Here is a 19,806-nt window from a genome sequence, read left to right on the forward strand (position 1 = left end):
TTTACTATGCAGCTAGCGTGATGTCATTAATTTTAAGCGGGTTGCAAGGATGTAACTAAAGGCATCAGTGACAAGCAACACGAAAGGATGAAGAAAATGCCCGCTGTAGCTGCTGAGGCTATCCACTTTGAGGCCATTCTGTCATTGACAGCAATGGAAAAAATCACCAGGTCCGCAGTTCAGTGGAGATGCAGAGACCACTTTATTTCCAAATCAGTGTTTTGCCATTTTCAATGGTACATCTTTGTCTTTGATAATTTGTACTCAGATTTCGATTTGGCAGAGGACATAGCAAAACAAGAATAGACATTTTATATAAAATATCCATCCTTAAAAAATAACAATATCATGAGCAAATAAAAGTATATGTAACAGTTCATTAAGTCCCCATTTTTGATACTAAGAGACTGTTTTCTACAGATCAGATCCCTGGAACATGAGCATGTTGTGAATTGATATAGTTCTAAGTGGTGAAGAAACCTCAGGGCAAAATTAGCTTTGTTGGATTCTTGTTTCAATCTGCTCACATGCTTACACAAACATGATCTTCACAATCAACAGTTTTAAAAGTTTTGTGCAAGTACTTGAAAACATTGTGGTAGGAGGGAGCAGTGTGAACATAGTGACTCTCCAGCAGCTGATATCTGCCAGATTGCTAGAATTATACGTGACTACTACACATCCCATTTCAGAATAGGATTTTAAGCTGATCTCTGTTATTAATATTAATGTCTAATCCTAGCAATTCTAATTACAGCCCTGCTAAAATCATGGGGAACACATTAGGGTATGAAAGATGGTGCTCAAAATAACACCATTTAAAAGCAGAGTGCATGGCTAAAGATGATTGCTGTATGCCAGTGCTATATGCTGGACTTCGGTAATAAAGGGAATAAATCACCAGCACCAATGGATCTGGAAGCCACTAGAGGGTTCCCTGCCTTAATGTTGTAAAGGACTGAGTAATTTACTTATTCCTAATTTACAAAGTGGCTGCAAAAACCTTAACGGTATTTTATATCTTCGAAATGCTCATGATTCCATGTGTTCAGTCTGCATCTCAGCTGCAAAGTGTCTTCCTGGGTGAACCACATTAAAGGATACCCCCCGCCTCCACCCCTGAAAATAGAACAGACAGCATTAATTCAGAAAAAACGGCCTGACTGATATAGTTAGTAGCCCTACCTCGGTGGTAAAATAACTTTCAATAAACATTGCACCTGACAGTAAAACAGATTAAATGGATTAGTCAGCCTAGTTGTGCAGGTAACTGCAGTTACAGGAGACTAATTCTCACTAGATGCAGAAGCTGTGCAATTTCAGAACAGTTTTAAATGGGGAATATTTACCATGAAAAGTCTACATCGTCCTTAAATTTCCAGCCTCTCTTTTTGACCTATTCTCTTCTTAGACCACTTTCAGATAGCGAACTGCATTAAACCAGAATAATAAACCCATAATCCACAAGCCACTTCTGGAGAGAAAGCCATCTGGAGACGATACAGCAGCCTGGTTTGATACTTGGGAGCAAAGGAAGGAAAGAAAAATCAGGTTGCCTCCATGACATGATTTGTTTAATGTGGAAAATATGACCCAGTGAACTCAGCTAGAGAGTCCAGTAACTAGCCTTTCACTGCTATCCCATCTTAAACTACAAAATATGCTTTATTTTAAGGCTTACAGGAAGTCACACTTGGAGACCGAACTATAACCTTAATTTTGACTTCCTTGAAAGAGCACAAAAATTTAATCCAAGTCCTAATACAGTGAATTGACTCTGATTAAAATGTAATTATAGCTCCAATGAGCATACACCAAAGTTTTTGCCTTTAAATATTAATGTTCAACACCTACAGAGTTCAAGTGAAAGCTGTAGAGCAATTTTCACCTAAGTAAGTACATAGCAATTCCTATTTTGCTGCCTATCGGAAGGAAGAGGTCCAAGAATTATGAGCAGAAGAATATAAAATGAATTGGAGAAACAGGGTCTACCTGATGCTATATATGAGTAGAGTCAGCCAGTTAGGGGAATAACATTTCTTAGGTAAAAGAACAAAAATCAAAACCAAAAATAATCCCTGCCAACTAATTCAAGCGAACGACTTTGTGAATTCATGTCAACCCTTAAAAAACAAAAAAAATTAATTTGAAAGGAAACATTTCAATTTTTCATTAGCACTTTCATTTCAAATAGACATGCAAGACAGGGGCAACGACAAGTAGAGGAAGCATGATAATTCTTAAGAATAATTCCATATGGCTGTCTGCCATAACAAGAAAGTACATTTGATGACCCAGAATCTTTTCCACTCTAACTTCTAATAGATAAGAGGAGAGAAAGAAGGAAAAAGCAAGAAATCACATTAAACAAATACCACATAGACTTTCTTCTTGCATTTAGTCAAAAGAAGGGATGGCAACATTGTGGGAACGGCAATTCCTAAGCTACTGTTGAATGAGCTAGCTCAGTTGCTCCTGGCATATACCTGATGCAGCGTGAAACTCCACATGCTCCCAAAGCCCTTCCAGGAAATCCTCTGAATACTGATCGTTACCTAAGCCAGTTTTCCAAATAAGTCCCTATAAACTGTAACAGCAGTGACTTCAGAGTAAACACAACCATGCTGTATGGCAGAGCACATGAAAACTCAGTTCTTGGTTTTTGTCAGCCTCATACAAAATTGTTGGCTAACAAGTCTTGCAGAAAGTCAGTTGAAAATAGGTTATCAAAATAGCTCATCAAAATAGCTCTTAAGAAATACTATTTCACTGAAATTTCTGTTCTTCAGTTGTCTCAGGATCAATGAGAATTTCCACAAAAACAATGTCCTTGTTTTGAAAATATTAAAGTAATAAATTCAAATGTAATCTTGAAATTAAATTTATGTATATTCACATATTCTTGCTATTGCAGTAATATGATAGTAATTTACAATATGACATCATTAAAATATTGTTAATTGATTCTATTTATGCAATACTTTAAGGACAGTTGCTTTGCATGGAATTAACTATTTTATCTTAATTTGAGATGAACACATGTTAGAATAGTCTTGATATGCCGACACAAAGTATCAAATAAAATAATTTCTGTTGAGTCTTACCCTTCATAACTGATGAAGGTCTATTAAGATATCTGTGCCTCCACCAGTATCTGAAGATAACCACAGATTCCCATTTCTCCTTACAGCAGGGATGCTGTCTATGCTTCCAAGCAGTGACGATATCCCTTTTCTCCGAAATTTCTTAGGAAGGCCTATGAAATTTTTAAAATAAAGCTAATTGAGACTAAAAGAAAGAAATGATGAGATTAGGCCTTGCATCTCACCTCTTGAATGCATACAGTGATGACATGCCTTCACTGACCATTTTTAAAGACAAGCATATCAATATTAGTGATCATTAGGTTTAGTAGCCTTGTCCATGGATCCCTAATAACACACAAAACCAGTCTCAAGTAGACTTCACTTCTTTCTTGAGAAAAAAAATCCCAGAAGGTAACATTTGACAATTGCTCACCTTCACTTTCTTGTATGTATGATGCTGTCTAGGTTTATTTTATTAGATATCACGTTTAGTTTCCAGCCATGTCCATTGAAAACAAAACCAAGCTAAAGATAACCTTGCTAAGATTTAAGCCAAATGAGATGAAAGGAACCATCACAGGAAGAGTTATCAGAGGTCAGACTATATAAAATAAGGAAACAAGACAGCCATTTATCATTCAAGCTCTAAATATAGTCTAATTAGACCTTGGGGATTTCCTTAATGCCCATGCTACTACCATGGCACTTTTTGCTTTTCTGTACGACACCTTTCCCAATAGATGCAAAATTTTGTTACCATTATCCACGCCTGTATCCTCTCAAGATTAGTTATTGTTAAGTTCTGTGTAAAAAGAGTAAATTTCGTCCAGAAAAGATTTCAGGCCACTGAACCACCAAATTGTCTTGGAGATATCAGTAACCTACAACCTACATTAAACAAAATACTAGAATGCCTTTCTTCAAATCTTACTTAAATGACTTAATAAATCACTTTAGAAAATGGCTGTTTATTTAAAAAACACTAGTGATCATTTTGGGGTATTTATAATTTGGTGATAATTGTTTCATTTAGTATAAATGTGGATGTGTCAATGACTCTTCTATAATACAATATTTAAAATATAAGGATTGAGAAAAGCATACTGGCCTACTGACCAACCTACTGTTTAGCAACTGTTATATAATTACATGAATTATCATTTCATTTTCTTCTGAGAGCTTGTTATAACACATCTGTAATGAAGCTCTTACAAACTGATTCATATTTGTCTGTTACATCATTAACGGTCCCAGTAGAACAGATCATTTATCATGCAAAACCAAATAATTGATGTAATGGTAATCTGAAATAGCATGTTTCTTCTCTTATTTATGATACGATATACGTTTTTGTATCCGCATCTGATTCTCCCGAAGGGACAGTGCTCTGGCATACTTCTACATCTTTTTTTTCCAATGCCAGGGAATCCTCAAATAGAGCCTTTCCGAAACCTGAACCAACAGCAAAAAGCTTTTAGACACCAAAAGCATCAGAAAAAAATCCTGGAAAACCGGATTTCATTACTTCTAGCGCTCACAGAATTCCTCTCCTTTCACAAATACAGTACTCGGTACATATGGCTGCTGTTCTGTCAGCTTCCCATGTCTGCTACAACTAATTTCAAAGCTGCAGAGTCAGGTTCCTACAGTGGCTCAGGTTTAGCTGAGTGTTATACTCTGCTGCATAATCAAATCTGGAGGGAGGAGAAAAACCATCACTGGAACACCTTGACTATCTCCTGGTCTACATGACCAGTTGCTGAAACCAGATGTTTGGACCTGGCTCATCTTCTCCCTTTGGTCACAATAGCAAAGAGATGGAGCTGCTCTGACTCTCTGCAGGAAGTACTTAAATTCTGTAACAAGTTCCTACAATAGCTGCACCACACCCCTACGTAATGCTGTCGGCAAAGCTAGTTGCGGATGCAGCACAAGATGCCAGGATATGCGTTCAGACACTCGCCTTTCACTTACTGTCTTACCCACTAGAAACTTGTGCTGTTGACTATACTTTCAGTCCACCCTTGAGAATAGCACTGAAGAACCACCAAAGGAATTCACATGTCTGCACAACCTAAGGCTGCTGCATCCGTGACACCTATTTCTTTGGTTTTGGATAAGCAGCATTTCTCTTCACATCATGCAGGTCACAGTAACGCTGCACTTGGGTTTTGCTCCAAATCCTGTCACTAGAAGGTAAATTGGCATTCTGCTACTGTACTGGCATACGCACTGTGCTAGTGTGGCACAACAGAAGGGCATGAAATAAATCAAGGACATTTACAGCAAGATTTTTTCAGATAAGATCTTTTCATTCTCTCCATTTTTCTTTTCCCCATTCCTTTCTTTTCTTCCACTCTCTCCCAAGCAGATAAACATCCTGGTATCTTATGCTTCCTGTTACAACAAACCCTTTGCTTTTGCATTCAGATGAATGCTGGAAACCTTGAAGAAAGGATCACTACCAGATCACTGCAACAGGACTGGCTTACTGAAAGATGATAGTAACTCCAACCTGACCATGGAGTTACTATCCATTAAATTGCTTGGAATTTACTTCATGACAGATCAGTGGCAGTTCCTGTGAAGGGGTCTCAGAAACAATTATTTCTACACAGAAAGTCTGGCCTAGAATTTACGCTCTAGTTTCTATGCAAATAGGAGCAAATCACAGGAAAAGGATTTACTATGCTGTATATCTGAGCTATGTTTTTGGAGTAGGACATGTTTTAAGTCATTGCCCTTTTCTCCAAGCTGTGAAAGTTATTTACATGTTCAGAGAAACTTGGGTAAACACATTAGTTGCTATATAACTACAATCCTAGTTTTCTTAATTTTGTTCTGAAAAGGAAGAACAAACGTTAACCTCAATCTCTTGCAGTTTTACAAGCCACATATAGAGCTGTTTACAGTTTAGCTGGTGGAAGTTTAGCATCTATACTTAAGAGTCCATTACAGGATCCAAAAAAAAATGTGAAGCCGCTGGAAGGATACCAATGGTGTAAGAGTTTTCTACAAGAACAGGGTAAACCAGGAAGCAATGGCTTCCTGGAATATAGGAAGTATAAGTCTTTGGGGTTCTGCTTGGCCACCTGATATTGTTTGCTTTGGCTTTTATCTTCTAATTAATAAAGATATCATGAGAAATACTATTATTGCATTTATTTCATGCAGCTGTAGTTGCAACAGAGATGTCAGGATCATTCAGTCAAGAAGAGATTATTCCTGACATTGCAAGTAAGAGGGCCAGGCAATCCTGCAGTACACACTGTAAAGCAGCAGCTGGTTGGAATGGGACTTGCACATACATCATTTGATTTATTACTTTCTAAACTGTTACTACATTTGTCAGTAAATGGTCAAGTAAACAAAAAAAATATTGTTGTATCACATTCAGCTGGTGACAGCTTTACAGTTGAACAAAGGAAACTTTTTTTATTTTGGATATGCTGACCATAAGCCCTACTCAAAGGGTCTTTTCTGCATCCTTTGACAAACACAGGATATACCAGTTTTACATGTAAATCTTATTTAAAATGAACATGAAAGTTAATTCCCAAACTAGCAAGTTTCACATTTTGCTCCGTAGATGGAAAACAATTCTGCTTCCAATACTTACAGAAGTAGCTATTGTATTAGTGGAAGCATAAAGACAGAGGACTTGCACATTTTTTCGTTCTTACTTCTGCAAGTATAATGGACTGTTGGGAGGGTACATATACCATAGAGCCATCCTACCTTTAGGTAGTGGCTCTCTTCATATTAATTGAATGATGGAAAGCTATTAATGCAGAATGCATAGCTGCTTGATAACATAACAGCAAAGAAGGTGGGAGATTCACATGAGGCTAACTTGAACCCCTGCATCAGAAGGCTAGTCCTTGCAGGTTCTTAGAAGAGTCCACAAGACAGAAAGGCACATCAAAAAGGCAATTCAGACTCCTTTTCTGTACAGCCATCTGGAGAGCTTATCCCTACACACTGAGCAGATAAAGCTTAGAAAAACTAGCTTACCATTGTCGGTGCCTTAATTTAGGTGCTTGGACTACAGTGTGAACCACCACTGACTCTGTCAGCTCTTCTAGAACATGAGGATGTACTCAGTGGAGTCAAAGGACACTTACCAGCTTAATTTGTTTACCAAAAGGACAAAAAAAAGGAATGAAAGAATAGCAAGTACCTGACAATTACAAGTGAGCCTCATTTGCTTGGTTCTGCCAGTCCGAAATGAACAGTTCCAAGGCAGCATGCTGGAGGACACAATAAGAGCTTCTTGAACGAACAGGTCAAAGACACGTCCTTCATCAATATCCCTCTCCTTACTATAGAATAGTCTCAGCCGGTCTGCCCTGACTTACGTTAATCCGGAATCATCACCACAAGATACATAAGCTAATAAAACTGCCAAAAAGTTAAGAAATATTTCCTATCAAAAACTACTGTCCTAGCTTGCCCCAAGTCTTAGATGCTGCACTCTGATTTTTCTTTCTCACAGGGGTGTCCAACTGGGATAAGCAAGTCCAGCTGCAGAGAAAGGTACTATTCAGTCAGAACTGGAATCTAATACTTTTCAAATAATGGAAAAGCATCACACATCTCAGAGAATCCATGTTAACAGTCAGAAAAAGCCAGGAATAAGTAATGTGTGAATTTGGCAGTTCTGTTAAATTGCCTAATTATCAAATTTGAGAGAAAAACTGCTTAGGTAGAATCTGCATTCATACTGAGCCCAATGGCTAGATCAAACCTGTTTTACTGTTTACTGCACACAGTTCTTTTTGTAGATACAGAGCCTTAGCAGGCATTTGCTGTCAAACTCAATACCCAAAACAGACTGTGGACTGTCTCCCAACCTTACAAGTTCTGATTTCCCCTCTGCCTCAGCAGGCCTTTGTTAACTATAGCAGGAAACGCGGACCAGAACTCTAGCAGGCATACAGGTGTGTACTTAGAGTTCAGAAATTAAATATATATTTAAACATCAACTGAAAACTCTGGCCTGACTTTCAGAATACCATGATGAAGATGCTCAATCCATCTGACAAATCAGGTCAGACACCAAGGATAAACATAGATTGAGGTTCTTGTCTTCAAATACCTACATTCGAAAGTGGTGGCTCTTCTACTTCAAATGGGCATTTTCTTGGCATCCAACCATTCTCCTCTTCCGTCCTTTTTGCTACACTCCAAATTTTCTAAAAAGAGGAAGAAAAAATAGCTTCCCTGACAGGATCAAAAAAAAAAAAAAAAACCCACACCACCATGCTCATCACCATAGTAACAAATATTTAACTGTACAGGCTCCAAAAATTCAACTCCTGAGTTTTAAAAGACATTCATTGCTTAATACACAAAATTAAGCTTTTTGAAACAGGAATTCTGATTACGTTAACAGAGATTTGACACTACTGTTAATTAGTACTTTTTCTGAAATAGAAAGTCTTGTTTTTAAATACCCAGATTCTGCTGTTGCATCCAAAACATAGTAGTACTGTGGCAGAAGCGAGGTTATTTGATATGAAAGAAGTCAAGCTAATTCTACATTTCAGAGGGAAACTCAGAAATAAAATACTGAAATAATACAAACAGAATCAGAGTTCGCATTCATATAGGTGAACAATGAATGTGTAATCCATAAAACATGAATAATTTCTGGTGCATAATTATAGGTCAAATTTTGAAGGCCTTCTCCACTAACCAAAAAAGAAAGAAAAAAATAACAACAGAAAACCGAAAAAGTGAGGCATAATCTTTTTTTAATCATTTGATTTTTAAACCTAACAGAGAGCCCTGAAGCCAGGGGTAGTCACGTAGGGAAGTTCCTAATTGGCAAAGCTTTAAGGATAAATGAAACATTGAATTACATCTATTTAAAGTGTTTCCATTTCACAAATAAAGAACAGCGTAACTCTCCTAAAGCGGATAGAACAAATAATCCAATAACCCTCTCAATCATGGTGATCTGCAGTGAAGCTGACAGCTTTCTACGTCAACCCATCGTGGTTTGTATTTTCTTCCTATCGTATGATGTCTTCTACAAGCTAACAAAGTCCTCTCTTCCAGTGTTTTGCAATGTTTTCAAACATAGTGATGTAATCTCCATGATATACCAACACTGGTGCAAATGATCAAATAAGGCAAATGAGTTTCTGAAGGTAGGCTCTTAGTTCTGCTTCTAGCCATCCTAATGTAAGTGACCTGATTGCCACCGCATGTAGAGTGAGCTGCAGGTACTCAGCACTTTTAACTAGCAACTATCTGGTTAGGTGCCTAACATTAATCATCCAGATTATTAAAGATGCTTAAGGCTTTCAGTTCCCTGCGCAATGCCCTGGTAATCGGTCTGAAATTTTGACCTCAGACCTTGACATTGATTTTGCTTATGCAGTGGTGTTAATGCCACCTGCAAATCTAACTGCAAATACCACTGAGGATGGATATTGTCTCCTTTTGAGGATGGATACTGTCTGCCTTATTTTTTTAAATTACAGAGTGGCCAAAAAGCTCTTGGTTCGTATGATGTGCTTACTTCCCCCCCCCCCCCCACCCCAAGTCTCTTATTCAAACACATGCGTTTTGACTAGCAGCAAGAACTACAGAACACAGAGAACAAGGGACAAAAATGGAAGAGTCTGCTGCAACCTGTTAGTGCCTTGCAGAGTAGCTACGAGACAGATCATGCCCAGGGCTGAAGTAGATGCATCTTAACTGAGAAAACCATGCAAATACATGTTCAACTTCAAACATGCAGTCTGCGCTCAACACTGCAGATCACGCCCTGTGAGTCTTATCCTAAGTGCACTGAATTTACTGAAAAGATTTGCATGATATGGATGAGCTTTGGATCAGACTCCTCAGAAATTTGTCACTGTTGCTAATACAGAAGGATGCCTACTGCCTCCTCCTCAACGGTAGGCGCAGAGGGCCTCATACATAGCGCAGTCTCTCAATTCTGCTATACTGGAAATTTTCTGCTTCTTATATATGGGTGATGCCTTGCAGAGTTCAGTCCTAATCAGGATCTTGTTCGAAGCATCGTCTGGGAGCAAGGTTTGAAAAGAGTTTAAAATAGGAATTTGGCACTTCGCTGCTGGATCAGACAGAATCTAATGGGAACGGAGTCCTTCAGATCCAACAACTCTACTTTTTTTTTACTGCTTTATCTGCCCCTCCACTGCTCTCTCGTGAACAAAGCCCAGAGGAAATGAAAACACGAAAACTTGTATTAAAATGTGTATTGACATCAGAAACTTAAAATTAGAAAATGATAGTGTTCTTACAGTAACATTCTGTTACCGCTTTTCAAAAGCGTTTGTTAGTATCATATGATATTGTGTGCATGCTATCACTGTTTTAAAATACTAGTCCGAGTATATCTTTTTTAACCCAATTCCCCCAAATTCCAGCAACCTGAACATTTAAATCCGTAACTACTCCTTCTCTTGACTTGCTTGATGGATCCAGCTGTTCCTAAACTGCTAAGCTTCCAATGCAGTGGCCATTATCATTTGACAGAGAGGACAAGTCTCACAGGTATGAAATTCTACCAACAGAAGCCAGGAAAAATGGGCAGAGAAGTCAGACTCAAGTTAGTGCCCAGATAGCAAAAAAAAGCTGTTAACATTCAGTCCAAGAGGCAAGAGCCGACTGGACAGGCAGTGTGCACATAGCTGCTAAACAATCAGCCCACATGTAGCTAGAAACATAAATGTGCAATCACATCTGGTTGAGGAAGATCCCTGTGAGACATTGTTTACTTTTCATGTTTCCATTTCGTACATGCAGCCAATTCCTGCCACCTCCAGCCTCAGCAGTAGACCAGGTCCCTGGGTTGACGCAGGTTTAAGGGGGTTCCACTAACAGATGATCTTAAGCAATGAATTTCTGAAAGACAGCACAGCCAGGCAACTAGTTAGGATCCACTTGCAGCTGGGGGTGCAAACAGGAATGCCATGTGGTCTGCCCACGCCATCGCAGGGCACAGCCCACTCTTAAGCAAGCAGCTGTCTTGCACAGAAAGTGGCTTTAGCTGTGCCTACTCTTGGGCACCCCAAATTTCAATGCACCAGTAAAACAGGGATGCTGATAACTTTAGATCCAAGACACCCTGTGACAGGTTGTTACCAACAGCTCTTTTGTATGATTTGCTTTACTGCCTCAGTGTTATGTGTACTTTATGTTTTAAAACTTTGTTCAAGTTAATGGTTGGGCACGTATCCACATGGAGGCACTTCCACAGCATGCTCCAGAGCTGGTAGCACCAACATCTCCCCAGATACTAGGAACCTAGTTTTTTCTTCGGGAACTGTTATACATCCAGCATTTTAGGGGGCGAAAAAAAATCTCAACCCCTCACTTAATATACGTGAGAAATTTCCACCCTGGTGATTGCCTGTGTGCCTGTACTCACACCACAGTAAATGCAATAGCTTACACCTTCTTCACTGCACTTTCTTCAAAGGAAGTACATGTACATCAGACCAGCCAGCTCATGCAGTAACTGAGCTTCCCACAGCTCACCTTGCAGCTACATGTTCATAAGCCCTTGTCCTCAGGTGCCTAATTGGGAAACACCTGGCTTGGACAGCCTACTTCTTACAGTGCCAAGTTAAGAACTGTAAATATTTTTACCTCTATTGAAAGGAAAGGACTAAGATTTGCGTGACTTGCTCCAGGCTCACAGCTTGAGTCAGTAGCAGGGGCTGGATTAGATTTCAGGAGTTGCCCGCTCCCAGCTCTACGGTCAGTTTACCAGTCTCTATTATAAGGATTATTGCCTCATGCCACACTTCAGAAGAGTGCGGAAATGCAATTTTCCTGTGTTATTATGATTCAACTAATCTTCTGAGATTCATCAGGTACAACACAGCAGTAACGAGCATTTTAAGGAGCGCTTTCGTTTGTTACGCAATCAGTTTCCACCTCGAGCATTTCACCTAAAACTGGTCAATGTTCTCTGGCTCAAGCCTGCAACAGACCGCTTAATTATTCCTTTCCACATCCTGTGTCCTTTTACTGCATTTCAGGGCTAAAAGCTATGGAAGAGCAAAGCATACACACAGAGCATTAAACCCTCTCTTCCCCCCCATGGAATAAAAAATTCTCAGCATCAACAGTCCCTAGAGTATTTTGTAAATATTAATATTAGTCATGGCAATGACTTACAGGCCCCTGACCCAGCAGATCCACCTAGCAGTCCATCACTAACATGACAGAGATTTTCAGGTTTGCATATGTGAGATGGAATTCGCTTAATCTATTTCAGAACTGACTGAATACAGCCAGATCTCACACAAAACTGGATATGAATACAGCTCTACAGACAGAATTACTACGAATAAAATGTATTTTTCACAATCTGCTTCTCTTCCAAAAGAATTCAGAACACTTCCTACATGTTTTGATTACTTACCGCAAATCTTTCTGCAGAAAAACTTATTCTCACATTTACTAATTAGCTTTTCCCATACACACAAGAATTGGGTTACTCGCATCTTGCTCAGCCATTCCTCCACTTCCCCCCTTGATCCTGACATGTAAGTAGTCGAGCAGGTGAACGTGCCATTTCCTTTTGTACACACATGCTATGAAATGAATGTCACTCAAATCTAACTTACCATCAGCTTTTAAATCTGGCATTCATTACATAACAACATCTTAATATTGGCTCCAAGACAGGATTTTCTGCAAAGCCTACTTTAACAGCTGAAGTGCTAAAACTAGATGAAACTAGGCTAGACTAAACAGGAACTCTTGCTTCAAAGTGTCTGCCTTAAGACTTCTGTCCAAAGTGGCACTTTAGCACACTGGAATTACAATTTCTGACTAAAAACGAAACTTCTGACTGAGATGTAACATGAGAAAAGATTCATGAATGTGTTGTGGCAGAGCTCTGATACAGACACATATGTAGATATCTATCAACAGTAGAGCAAAAACGTATTTGAAGAACTGGTATGTTTTCCACGCCAGTGTATCTTTTTGAAACAGATAATTGATCTGCTCATGAAAGTTGCAGAACCCCAAAAAACGTTTACAGCGACTTTCAGGAAACAGCAGAACATCAGCTTGACCAGCAGAGTTTGAGAGGTCAATGCTCTGGCCAAGTCCTGCTGCTTTGTCATGCTCTGGCACTGTCCAACTCCGCTCATCTGGTGAACTCTTTACACAAAGGAGAAGCCTTTCCTCTTCCTTAAAGGCACATGGTCCTACTTCACTCCTCAAAAGCTCTACGAGAAAGTCAAGAAAAGGGGTGTATGCCACTGTTGTACCCCAGTGCTCTGCGATTGCTGCCTGGCTCCTGGGGACACAACTGGTGGAAGAGGAATGTGATTTATACCCCCTATAATGTCTTCTGTTCTGCAACTTTGTTCAGTACATGCAGTCTAACTCCAAGGAGTTTAGAGGTCTCTCCTCCAACAGGTACAAATATTTGGCTTCATCCTCTGTACATGAAATGAGCAGTTCAGGCAATCCTTAAATATAAATACACTTACAGGACGTGGAAAATTCATCAGTTTCTGATTCAAAGGGGGAAGAAAGTGAAAATAACCACTGCACATTTCCATTGCAGAAAGTTTTACTAGCACTGTTCCACAATAGGCTGCCAATATTCTCCATGCCCAAGAAGAAATACTAAAATGAAGAAACCCTCACCCAGGTGCTTTCAGTAAGAATTTGGCCTGACACCTTTAATAAGAGACTGATCCTAATTGCTTTTAATGAGGTGATGAGAAGCTCTACAACTGTAATTTAGATTTTTACCTGCACCAATACCTCGCAGCTGCAGGAAATCACATACTGCACTGTATGTAGCTGTAAGCTTATGCCTTTTCATCCTGCTACTGTTTTCCTTTCTGGACTTGCAGTGTCTCCCGCTCCAGTTGCCAAAATGGAAGAAAACAGAAACGCCAGTTTGGAAGAAGATTTTGAAGGACAGGCTACACACACAGGCAAGAAAACAGATTACTTTTTTTTCCCCCTTAATAATAAGCTAAACTGTCTCTGTTCACTGTGGAATTCAAGTATATTCACTGGCATGGCAAACCCCTTGCATAGAGAAATACGCTCCAAAGCCAACAAGAACATATATTGGACTAATTGACACCCCTCATGTAACGGCAGGTAACACCAAAACGATCTTTGTACCAACCTTCCTCATGCCTGAAGCAAATGGCAAATGCAGAAGACATCTGAAGAGGGCACCAACAGCAATTGTCCGGTGCAGCTTTTGTTGACTTTTTGCTTCAGACATGAACAACTTCTTTTGCAGGGAGACCTGCTAATGCACTAGGACTACATTATAAGGTTTCACTACAAAGGCTGAATTATTTTTTTGTTCTTACAGAAGGAATGTTCACTGTAAAAAATGCAGCTATATACCTTTTGACAAATGCAGAATGGAATTTAAAAATCTTTAAAAGCATCCTTGCTCAGAGTCACAATTCTTTTTAGTCCAGAATCAACCACCATGGTTTATGAGCATCATTGTACTCTGTTATACAGAGCACCATGTCCTATCCTGCCAACGGTATTTAGTTCATTCCCTCTCTGTGCTCCAAAGGCTCCTTTTCCTTGTACTATAATAAATACAGCCCTTGTAATAACTGTTCTTGCGGTACTTTCCCAGACCAGTCCTGCTGCCATCAGCCAAGATATTTTTCTAGGGAATTCTGAGGCTTCTGAGTAGTTCTGGAAATCAGGCTACTGTACACTTAACCGTTATCACCATGCCAAGAATTTCACGCTAATTCCAATCTTGGAATCTCGTTCCTGGAAGTTCAGTTCACCTAACATTTCCACCCATGGGTGTGGTGTCAGGCACCTCACCTTTAGCCATCACCATAAGCTGCTGAAATTTAATGCAAAACAGACTCTTAGCAACTGGTAACACTACCTCTCTCTCACGAGACAGAGAGCTTCTTACCTAGCCTTTTCTGAATTTTCCATAAAATTAAACTTCACCTCTGAAAACATCAGTTTTCCATGTTTTTGCTTTATCAAAGGTACAGATTAAAATGTTTGAGAATACCTTTGGCATTTTGAACTGTAAAAACTAATTTAATCAGCCAGCTCTGAAGAACAAGAGCTGCATTATAATCAGAAATCATCAGTAAGCACTGCCTTAGAGATTAGTCCTTCAGTGGAACAGATATGGGTTAAAAACAAACCCACCCCACATCTTGAGTGCCCTGTACTCTTAGTTTTACCATGAATGTGAAGGACTTGTGTGGTATGTTTTCAGAGATGTTGTCTATAGGGAACTACATATATACTTGTAAGAAACACTAGTTGCGGCCATGAAGCCAGTTTAACAAGTTCCCATGCCCTCATCCTTGTTGACTACTTATGCAGTTCACCAAAATTCTTTTATTCGATCAAGATATGAACCAGACTCCCAAAATGACTGAGGATCAAAATAAGCCTTCAAAAGAAAGAAGAATAGTTCATGTAACACATTGGTTCCAAAGCTCTAGTTTCCAGCACTCCTGGAGGGTGCCCTGAAAGCAAACGGGGGTGGACAAACAAGTGACGGGCAGAAAATTCTTACAACAGCTTCATGTTGCAGCCAGTTTGTCATCTAACTTGTCTCTCGTAGGGCCCAAAGGCGTGATCAATGACTGGAGAAAGTTTAAATTAGAAAGCGAAGATGGAGAATCCTTATCCTTGAGCAAGAAAGAAATTCTTAGACAAATGTCTTCACCACACAGATCTTTCAGTAAAGATGATAAAGATACCAGAGAGAGATTCTGCCGTAAGGTAAGAGGAGAAAAGCAAAATAAATATATTTTGACATGAAACACAGTTATATAACCTAGAAACTCCTAAATTTGCCAGTCTCAATTCCTTTGCAACTTAGCAGAACTCTCATAATATGGATAGAATCAATCAGCAGTATTGACAGTAACTTTATTTTGCATTTATACCACAAATATAACATAAAGCAATCTCTTGGGCGCAGATTATATTACTTGCATTAAGTGGTATGCAGCTGCATAAGCACTGTCATTGAAGAACAGGAGAATACTCAAAGAACAAAGAATTGCTTACCATGAGAATAGCAACATCTGACCTAAAATGCACAACCAACAGTCTCTATCTAAACCTTTCTCAGGCAGAGTCTAGCTTCTGTAAAATACGTAGTATATTTCATTGAAATATATCACACAATACTGAGAGTTTGGCCTTTTCGCCCAATACCCTATCCTTGGTTAAGGCAATTGAAAAATTTTTCATGGGCTTAAAAACTCACTAGTCAGGAAAGAGCTCTAAAATGATAATGGCCACAGTAATTAACTAATTGGGAAAACAGAGCGGGGGGGGGAATTAAATCCTGACCCCACTGCAATTACTGGAAAAATTCCCACTAACTCTGGAGGACCCAGAAGTTTTTGCCAAATAGGGCAACTATCTTCAGTATCATCAATTTGACACTCCAGCGTTGAAAGCCAGGATTTGCACCCTTGTCTCTTGAAGAAACCTTAAAGAAACATTATAGGAAGTTATTCTTCTGCCTAAATGCTCTGTGCAATGTTTGCCAGACACCAACTTGTTCTCTTCAGTATCAATAGATGACCACTTATTAATATAATTTAATAACACTCTCTCAATATCCACAGATGAGTATGCAGGAGTATGAATTAATTCAGGATGAGAAAGAAGACGAAACTTGCCTACAAAAATATCGCAAACGCTGCATGCAGGATATGCACCAGAGGCTGAGTTTTGGGCCAAAATACGGCTACTTGTGCGAGCTGCAGAACGGAGAACAGTTCCTGGAAGCCATTGAGAAAGAACATAAAACTACCACTGTCATTGTTCATATTTACGAAGACGGTATCAAGGGCTGCGATGCACTGAACAACAGCTTAACCTGCCTTGCTGCAGAGTACTCCACGGTGAAGTTCTGCAAGATAAAAGCCTCCAGCACAGGGGCTGGAGACCGCTTCTCAAGTGAAGTGCTTCCCACTCTACTTGTCTATAAGGGTGGGGAGCTTCTGAGCAATTTCATTAGCGTTTCCGAACAATTCAATGAGGAATTTTTTGCTGTGGATGTGGAGTCTTTCCTAAATGAGTATGGGCTGCTACCTGAAAGGGAGCTTCCAGCACTGGAAAATGGCAACATGGATGAGCAAGATGTTGAATAAGTAGAGGACCATAGTCCTCACTGTCTCCCATTTCTCTTCTGTATGCTGTAATCAATCTCAGTAAAACCCATCTCATTTAGAGAAGGCCGTCTTTGCTTACTAAACTTATTTGTAAGAGACATGTTTCTTAACTGTTAATTTGTGAATTTTACTTAGAACCCATACAACAGCAAGTCCTGTACATACTTATTTTTATGCAAAGTGCAAGTAATGCAATGAACAGAGGACAATACTGGTTTTCTCTAAGGAACTAGGGACACACAAAATTACAGATTGAGGCCCCATGTATGTGTCCACTAAGCACAAAGAACCTGATTTCAGTAGCAACAGAATCGATCCACCCCTCTGCATACATAAAAGAGCAATCTCCGTATTATGGAATTATTCCATACTATACAATCATGAGAAGACTCTTAACTTCACAGAGTAAATTTGTTCCTACTGAAGTCAGTAGAAAAAATTCCATCCAGCAGTTTTAAGGACAAAGAAATAGCCTGAGGTCTTTGCATTATTATATCCTATGCACTAGATATTTAGCACATTTTATGTTTCTGCATTTACTTTTCAATAATTGTGAAAATATGAAGTTAGCTCACTGCTTCTACAAGTTATTCATCCAAACAGCTAACAGACTAATCCTCAGTTAATTTCAGTTTATTGCTGCTCCACGTTTTTGAACTGTAATATTTAAAATATTTGCAAGTTACTGAAAAGGTATATTGTGTTTATGTAATAACTATGAATAAAGCTTAAAAACCCTGAAGAAAAAAACCCCCTGCCATCAGAAGTGTGAAATGCATTGGTAATATATAACCTTAAAGACATCTTATACATACATATATAATCTTAAAAACATATGAAATATTAGTAAGAACTCATTAGACACATTTACTAAACTCAAAGGTTTACCGTTAGCAAAAGAGATGCTGTTGAGAGCTACAACTTAAAAATGTATTTGAGAGGAAGACACACAGTGCATTCGTAACAGACATAGCTCTCTCTGTATGTGTAAAGAGACCAGTTCCGAGAAAGAAGTAAAGAAAGAAAGAAAGAGAAAGAGAGAACGAGAATATTCAATGACCTGAAAGTCAATTCTGATACACATGCATACTATTTCAATCATTTCATTTGCACACTAGCAAAGCTGGAAGCTAAATTTTACTCTGAAGATAGAAATACGAATGTCTTAGCCACATACGCTTTTGCTGATAACATCCGAGATCATCAAAATCTTAAAGATTTTTTTCTCTACCTATCTAATTCACTTATCAGTTTTTGAGTGATTTGCTAATTTCACATTTTACTCAGTTTCAGTTTTGCTTCAGGTCAGGATCCAACCACGCAAGTGTCACCATGTGAAATTCTAAACATGGATCAGCGAGAATTCTGAATTGAGCAACCAGTCTTAAAGAACTACTGCTGCAGTAATATAACCATTATAACTGAACTTTCATGGGCACACTAAAAGCAGGTTCTTTATTTATCTTTCAGACACATCTTTTCCACCTTTAAATCCTGTGGGAAAATTCACTGTGGTAACTGAAAGTAACCCTGTAAAAGACTCCTGTAAGACACACACAATACTCTTTCAAACAAAATTTTTAAAACACAACTTACACTTTGTTAAAAAAAGCCAAAATATCCATTTGTTGACTCTTAACTATCAAAACACTACTGAACAACTAAATTCTACTTTTAATATGCATTAGTATTTTAACAGAGCATCAGAAGTCTTACTTCATGTAAACTAAGCAGTACAAATGAAGTGACCCACTTTATCTTAACAATGAGCGATTTTTTTCGTACTGTAAATCCGTTTATGATTTTATTCCACCAAGGATTCAAATAGTATCATCTTGAAATTTTATGATTTCTGTGTGATAAACTTCTGAAAAATTAATGAATGCAAGACTCAATTTTCTCTGATGGAACAGAGAAACCCCTAAGAAACTCCCTCAGAACAGTCCTTTCTCCCTGTTACACAAGCATGACTTCTACCCCACAGCTGAAAGCCACTTCATCTTCTCTTAACATTTTCATTTGTATCAGTAGGTTGACTTTTTGGTCAGCTACCATCTGCAAAAATAAACCTATCTTTATGAAAATATTGTAATCATAAAATAGGTTATAGAGAAAATAGAGAATTATCTTCTGTCCACAAAAATAACTAGCTGCCTGAAGAGCAAGACAAGTGTTTGACTTCCAGTAGTAGAGGGGTTTTTTTGATGAGGTGTTTCTGTCCTCTACGTATGTGGAAATTTCCACATAAGTGGCAGGAACTTAACACTCTTTAGAACTCTCCTTCTGTATCAAACTTGGTTCAGAATTATTAGGAGTCACACATAAGCAGCCTGATCATGTAAGCCTCATTTCTTCTAGAAACCAGGCTGAAAGAAAACAAACAAATGAAAAACCTCACAATAACCAGCACAGAAACTGCATTTATAGCTAGCTGCAAGAAATAAGCTGACAGCCCATTTTGAGACAGATTAAACAGGCTTGAAAAGGATCCTTTAACCTGTAATTAAAAAAAAACAAAAAACAAAACAAAAAAACAAAAAACCCACACACGC

General features: G+C 38.7%; 1 protein-coding gene and 1 long non-coding RNA gene across 2 annotated transcripts; one reads left to right on the top strand and one right to left on the bottom strand.

Moving 5' to 3' along the window:
- Positions 1–2,996: 2,996 nt before the first annotated feature.
- On the bottom strand, positions 2,997–8,321 carry LOC112983745 (uncharacterized). Its single transcript, XR_003259326.2, has 3 exons — positions 8,189–8,321; positions 7,267–7,336; positions 2,997–3,256 (listed from the first exon to the last, which is right to left on the bottom strand). It is a non-coding gene; the product is annotated as an uncharacterized LOC112983745 (long non-coding RNA).
- A 5,655-nt stretch (positions 8,322–13,976) lies between these two features.
- PDC (phosducin) lies at positions 13,977–17,288 on the top strand. The gene is made up of 3 exons (XM_026101068.2): positions 13,977–14,038; positions 15,685–15,845; positions 16,706–17,288. Exons 1-3 carry the CDS (start codon positions 13,978–13,980, stop codon positions 17,231–17,233), a joined length of 750 nt encoding a protein of 249 aa, XP_025956853.1. The 5' UTR covers position 13,977; the 3' UTR covers positions 17,234–17,288.
- Positions 17,289–19,806: the final 2,518 nt, after the last annotated feature.

This window comes from Dromaius novaehollandiae, chromosome 8 (assembly GCF_036370855.1).
Source record: "Dromaius novaehollandiae isolate bDroNov1 chromosome 8, bDroNov1.hap1, whole genome shotgun sequence".
NCBI classification, from domain to species: Eukaryota; Metazoa; Chordata; class Aves; order Casuariiformes; family Dromaiidae; genus Dromaius; species Dromaius novaehollandiae.